Source organism: Triticum urartu, chromosome 6 (assembly GCF_003073215.2).
Source record: "Triticum urartu cultivar G1812 chromosome 6, Tu2.1, whole genome shotgun sequence".
Classification (NCBI taxonomy): domain Eukaryota; kingdom Viridiplantae; phylum Streptophyta; class Magnoliopsida; order Poales; family Poaceae; genus Triticum; species Triticum urartu.
Genome location: NC_053027.1, coordinates 313,335,562 through 313,342,445, shown reverse-complemented (window position 1 = coordinate 313,342,445; position 6,884 = coordinate 313,335,562). Strand labels below are relative to the sequence as shown.

Genomic DNA, 6,884 nt, shown 5'->3' with positions numbered 1-6,884 from the left:
ATGCTAAGCTAACGGTTGGTTCATGTCCATCACATCATTCTCTAATGATGTGACCCCGTTCATCAAATGACAACACATGTCTATGGATAGAAAACTTAACCATCTTTGATTAACGAGCTAGTCAAGTAGAGGCATACTAGGGACACTTTGTTTTGTCTATGTATTCACACATGTACTAAGTTTCCGGTTAATACAATTCTAGCATGAATAATAAACATTTATCATGATATAAGGAAATATAAATAACATCTTTATTATTTCCTCTAAGGCATATTTCCTTCAGTGCGGGCACCCGGGGGTGTCGGATTTGGGCGAAAAATTTTGGGAGATGGTAAAATTCCATGGATTTTGTGGTGGGAAGGGTGGGGATTGATGGGTAGGGGCTAGATCCAGTTGCCAAACAACAAATTCATGGACCAAAACAACCAAATCTCACAAGATCCAACAAATTGCAAGAAAAAAATGTGGGGCTATTTTTGTGGGGATTTTCGGATTTGGACAAAAAAACAACAAAATCAAGCTAGCAAATGGGGGGATGGGACTCCAAGATATGAATCAACCTTGCTCATGATACCAAGATGTTGTAGGGTGAAACCCTAGAGGGGATCTTTTCACACTTGGATGGGGGAAAGAGGAAGAACACACAAGAACACAAGGAGGAAATCACTCTAACAAACCCAAATAACACATCCACTAGAGTAGCATACAAGAGCTCCACAAGCATACATGAACAATTCAAGGAAAATAGCACTAGGGTAAAAGTTCTTCCCACTAGGTGAGGTCTTGATATCCAAGAGGATCTTCTCCAAGAGGAGGGCTTGATCTCCAAGAGGAGCTTCTCCAAGAGGAGGTCTAGATCTCCTAGAGGGGCAAGATGAGAAAAACTCTCTCTTTGTGTTTCCAATACTTTGCTAACCTCTCTAATGAGGTCGGGGAGGAGTTTATATAGCCTAGGGACGAATTGTGAGGGAGAGGGGGATATAAGGGTCAAAAGACCCAAAATGCACGCAGGCATACGGAGGGGTCCGGGCACCCGGGGTAAAGGGGTCCGGGCACCCGGATCGGCCAGTGGCTGGCGCACGGGGGGTGGCCAGGCACCCGGGGTAGGATCGGTCGGGTACCCGGACTGGTCAGGGCCTCTGCCCGGATGGTGGCTGTAGGGGTCGGGCACCCGGGGTGGCTGCTGGCGCCCAGGCGAGGGAGACCGGGCACCCGGGTCGGCTGCCTGTTCCCAAGTGGGTGGACGGGCATCCGGGGCTGGAGGGAGGGGCACCCGAGGCAGCGCCTAGGCCGTGGGAGGCGGGCACCTGGGGCTGTAGGCTGGGCACCCGGGGCCGGCTGGGAGCAACACCCAAGAGAGGCCGGGCCTCCGGTGCCCAGGTGGCCGGGCACCCGGAGTGTCCAGGACTTCTCCTTCTTCCTTCTTCTTTGCCCTTTCTTCCTTCTCATCGTCCATATGTGCTCGGGTCTTCGTGCTAGCCTCGTCATGATCATCACGTTGGTACCTAAGCATGCATAACACTTTCGTTTGAGGTAGGACCCAACTCTCATGTGAATTTGAATGGAGCTCGAAGAGGAAGGAGTTAACCTCGGTTTCGATGACGCGTGCATGTGCCCTTGTCATTGGTCCTCTCGGTGCTTGCGTTGGTGATGGAGTGTCCATGTGGATGGACGAGGGATGCTCTGCATCAGACGTCCTCGTCGTCGTCCTTGTCATCGTCATGCTCACAAGGTCAATGGTGACGTCGATCACCGAGGCGACCACCACCTGTTGCAGCCCCAACGTGTCGACCGGGTCATCGGGTGGTGTTGCGACCCCTTGTCAATTTGCGCAGCGTCTGTAGGAGCCCCTGCGGGTCCGCAGGGTCGCCGCGCTCGCTGACCACCGCCCCCATGTACTCGGCCAGCGGCGGCGGCTCCGGCTTCGGCACGAACAGGGGGCCGCCAGAGCCCGTCCCAGGCTCGGGATTGGGCACGAGCAGGGGGCGCGCGAGCTCGTCCCATGCTCGGGCTATGGGGCTAGCGGGGGGCCGCCGCGGTGGGAGCTTGTCCCCTTCCCTGGCTCGGGCCTTGGAACCCAGAGGGCCCCGCTGCTGCTGGCACCGCCGCCACCTCCCATATACATGGGCGTGGACCACGGCATGAATCGCGGCGTAGACCACGGCATGGATCGCGGAGTGGACCACGGCATGGATCGCGGCGTGGACCGCGGCGGCGAAACCTAGTACGTCGAGGCCAAGCTGTGCATGGCATGTGGTCGTGACGTCGGGAAAGGCACGCCCTTCCCAGAAGGCATACCTCTCGTCGATGTTGTTGCGTGAGGGCGGGTAGTGGCCATCGTCGTAGCGCTGGATGCGGGCGGCGTTGTCCTCTCTTAGGATCTGCGTCCACCACTGGTTGTTAGGCGCGTAGCATGGTTCAAACCGCTCCTCCGGTGGCAGGCCTTGGCGAAACATGCGTATTGCGCGTGACATGGCCGGCATGCCGACAGTGGGGACAGGCTCCACTGCGAGCCCCCTAACGCTTAGGTCCCATCCGGTCGACGGGCGCGTGTCCGACGACACCATGACGCCTTAGCGGGCAAGGAGCGGCGCTTCGTCGACCCTGAGGGTGCGCGACATGCCAGGAATGAACAGCACGTGGCGTCGTCCCCAACTGCTTCTTCCCGCACCACCATCGTGGATGGCCATTGTTGCGGCAGCAGAAGGAGAGGCGGCTAGGGTTTGCTGGAGGCGCGCGACGGAGAAGGCTGTGGGCCGATGAGGGGAGGGGAGGGGCCGAGGGGATTGGGACGGGAGTGGGTGATGGGGGGAGGGGAGGGGCCGAGAGGATTGGGACGGGAGTGGGTGATGAGGGAAGGGGATGGGCCGAGGGGATTGGGACAGGAGTGGGTGAACGCTGGTGCGCCACGCGCGGCTATAAAAATGCATTAATAGGCACTGACAAGCACATCGGCGACACGACTCCTCGTATAGGAAACCACACGTTGCGTACTCCCCGTGTATGAAAGCACCGACGTGACCACGATGTGACTACTCATGCATGCGGACACGCACACCACACGCACACGGCCAATTGTGAGAGCGCCATGTGGCACAGTGTGTTCCACTCGTCAACAACAACAGCGGCTAACAGTTACCTTGACTAACAGCAAGCCCCCAATTGGCATTGATGAGTGTGGGTGGCACGGTGAAGGGGGGAAACAAGCAAAAAGAGTTGGCTTAGGCAAAACTGAGGACTAAGTAGTGAGGGGCACAGAAATAGAAATCCCTTTGTCAAAGATTGCTTTTTAATGTTCGCTCTCGCGTACGAAGTTAGGGTTGGAATTCGAGCCGAGTCGAGCCAGCTCTTCTCGACTCGCTAGAGCTTGTTTCGTTAACGAGCTAGCTCGACTCGACTGGTTATTATAACGAGCTCAAATCCAAGATTGGCTCGACTTGTATAACTCGCGAGCTGGCTTGTTTAGCTTGTTAAGCTCGTTAAAGATATGAACATAAAACCATCAAATATTATAAAAATGATTATGTATGTATTAAACATATATATCACTAACAATAGTAATTTCCTTGTAACGCATGAGTCTCTTAGGCGGTTGGGCCTTCAACGACTAGGCCTTGTGTTGTGTGCCTAGGATATATGGTGCTGAGTGGCTGATCTTTTTTTTGTATTGGAAGTGGTTGATCTTTTGTACCGAGCCTAACGAGTTACAAGAGTACTTGTGAGATTGGCTTGTTTAACTTGGTCTATAAACGATCTTAAACTAAAGGTTGGCTCGACTCGTTATTCTTCGAGTTTGAGTCGATTCAAGCCGAGTCACGAGCTACTCGTTTAGCTCACGAGCTTCGAGCTTTTTTTCCAGCCTTAATGAAGTCCATAACTGATGCAACTCATCCTGCAGAGTACGCACACAGATACTCAACTTTGGAGGTGATATTCATTCAAGATTGCAGCAACCTGACTGACTTGTTCTCTGTCTTTAACATTGTTTAGACAATAACAGATAAACCATCCTATACCCATCTACAGAACAATAGAATCACAATGCACAAGCCCAAGAAGGCTCTCTTCTAGTATGTTATTTGTATGTCGATGGTTAACAATAAATGATTGACACAGTCAAAGAGTGCAACTCAATTTTCTCTCAGTCCCACCATAGGATTATACCTGTCGACTCAAATAAAAGTATGCCTTGCCAACACCAGAAGGGGCTTCATCTAAAAACTAAAAGAATCAGCAATGAATGAATTCTTGACACAAAAGAAATGCTCAAATTAACAGATAATGAAATTGGACCAAGACTGGGCTATTTTTCTTCAGGTCAATTAACGCGCAGTCTGAAATCCTAACTTCGAAATACTTCACTGCTCTGAAAAATTGGACAGGATGTCAAATTATGATTTTGGGATACAAGTGTTATTTTCTGCTCAATTCTTCAACTGTTGTGTTATCAAAACGGATGTTTCTACTTGAACACACACACACACACACACACACACACTACAAAGACAAAAAGGAAGTCTAATCAAAGGAACATGTGCTAAGCAGTGTCATTTTTCCAGAGATAAGATGTCATAATTTATGAATAGTTCCTAGTCTATTTCCAACCTTGGCCACAGTAGTGACATGTCAATTTGGCGCGGCAGGTTACTTGTGTTGATTTAAAGCAAAATGAGCACAACAAGCCCAGATCAACAATGTCAAGTTTCTTAAATTCTGAGTTTACAGTCAAAGCTAGTTATTGTGGATCTTCAGGTCAAACGTTCCAAAAGCAAATTGTCAATTACCTCTTGCACAGTGCATCTAGTCCATGGAATTCACAGCTCTTTCAATAGCTTATCAACAGTTCTTTTAATTGCAGTTCAAGAACCAGTGAAGTCTATTGAAATTAAATACCAGTTCGGTATGTAAAAGTAAGGTTGTTGCCCTGTTATCTTTAGGTGGGACAAGATTAATTTGATCTAATATTTTGGTCAAACGCTTTCTGGAAAGCCCTAGAAGTATGTTATTAAAGAATAGTGTAAGAACTTATGATATTGAAGATCAATCCAGTACCTTTGAGAGAGCAATAAAACATGAACCCAGTGTGTGTTGAATGATCCATGTAATATGTAACTCCGGTGTCTAGTAGGATACATCATGTGTGGGTACAAGCCTCTGATTGGGCGCATTTTACACTGCTGATGGAAACTTTGCTCAGCGGTGTTGCACGACTGGTGAATGTAGCAGTATATTATCCCCTGGTAGACAATTCTTCTGCCAACATTACATATGTTTGATTGCTTGGTCTGCAGTTCCTCTGCTCTAATTTGGATACCATGTCACGGCATATATCTGAATGACCGTTTCTTATCAGGCCATCAATAATTACTTTCCACACAATTTCATCAGGATTGTAGTCTTCCCATCTACCGTTTCCAAAAATTTCTTCAGCCATATGAGCTTGTCCTTCACTAATAAGCCCGCAAAGTAGGTGCTGATAGGACATCAGTTGTGGTACAAAACCACGACCAATCATGGAGTGAAGCAACGCCCATGCATCGGAATACTGTCTTGATTTGCATAAACATGTAATGAGAGCAGTGTAGATGTCCTCATTCAAAGAAAGATTATCATCTTTGATACGAGAAACCAATGATGTCACCTCTTTCGATATTCCATCTTCAGAAAACCTCTCCAGAATTGCAGAATAAGTATCTGTGTTAGGAATAATATCATTCTTCTTCATTATCTCAAACAATTCAAAGATATCAGTAAGCCTGGTGGTCTTCCATAAACCAGCTACATTCAAAGGCACACCTTCTGCTAGCCTCCTTTGTACAAGATGTCTAAGCAAGATCAAATAAGTAAACTGGTTTGGCATAGAAGCAACATTTTTCATATGCTTCAAGATTGAGACTGCGCAATCTGTCTGTCCAATACTTGCATGCCCATCCATCAACGTGTTATACGCAATTGTATCTACAGTGACCGCACTTCTGTTCATCTCACTGACAACATTTTCGGCTTCAATGAGTCTTCCTTCATTGCAATAAGCACGCATAGATGTGGTATAAGTAACTGCATCAGGATTGCAACCCAGTGAAACCATTTGACCCCAGATTTTTGTGGCCAATCCATAGTTCCTCTCCTTGAATAGCTTGTCAATTACAATGGTATAGTTGACCGTCGTGAGCTTAACACTCTTTTTTAGCATCTCATCTATAAAGGACAAACCCTCTTGTGATCCCTTCATCTTGCATAGGTATTCTATGAACGGACTGTATGTATAGGTATCCGGCGTGCAACCAGCTGAGACCATCTTTTCCAGTAATGACCATGCAACATCAACTTGATCACATTTGCATAACCCGTCTATCAACGAATTGAATGTCACAAATTAGGTTTTATGCCTCTTCCTTCAAGGCTATCAAAAAGGGAGCAAGCTTGATCGATCCTCCCATTCTTGCAGAGAGCATCCACCAACGCATTGTAAGTGTATATATCAGCAGCTAAACCATCTCCTTCCATCAAACGAAGTAGCCGGAAAGCATTCTCTATATGCCCATAAACACATTCGGCCCGAATTAACAAATTGTATGTCACAACATCTGGTTCTACTCCATGTGCTCTCATCCGATTTAACAAAGCCATTGCATTGTGCACCTTACCCCCCTTGCAGAACCCCCACACCAGTGCATTGTATGTCCGCACGTTCGGCTTGCACCACCTCAACTTCATCGTCTCAAACACCCTCACTGCATCACTCATCCTCCCCTCCTTACAATCACTCATCCTCCCCTCCTTACAATCACTCATCCTCCCCTCCTTACAATAGCCATTGACCACCGCGGTGCATGTAACAACAGATGGCACCAACCCTTTGTCAGACATCTCCTCCAGCATTT

General features: G+C 48.2%; 1 protein-coding gene across 3 annotated transcripts; it reads right to left on the bottom strand.

Moving 5' to 3' along the window:
* Positions 1–3,910: 3,910 nt before the first annotated feature.
* On the bottom strand, positions 3,911–6,298 carry LOC125513350 (pentatricopeptide repeat-containing protein At5g65560-like). Of its 3 annotated transcripts, none has more exons than XM_048678446.1 (2): positions 5,053–6,298; positions 3,911–4,366 (listed from the first exon to the last, which is right to left on the bottom strand). In XM_048678446.1, the coding sequence occupies exon 1, from the start codon at positions 6,296–6,298 to the stop codon at positions 5,231–5,233; it is 1,068 nt and encodes a 355-aa protein (XP_048534403.1). In that variant the 3' UTR covers positions 3,911–4,366; positions 5,053–5,230. The 3 variants fall into 3 exon arrangements, with proteins under 3 accessions (XP_048534403.1, XP_048534404.1, XP_048534402.1); XM_048678447.1 differs by having other exon boundaries at positions 3,911–4,221; XM_048678445.1 differs by having other exon boundaries at positions 3,911–4,214.
* Positions 6,299–6,884: the final 586 nt, after the last annotated feature.

Excerpts from the sequence above, each read along its gene's own strand:
- LOC125513350 (XM_048678446.1), bottom strand. The coding sequence starts at position 6,298 with ATGGTCTCAGCTGGTTGCACGCCGGATACCTATACATACAGTCCGTTC.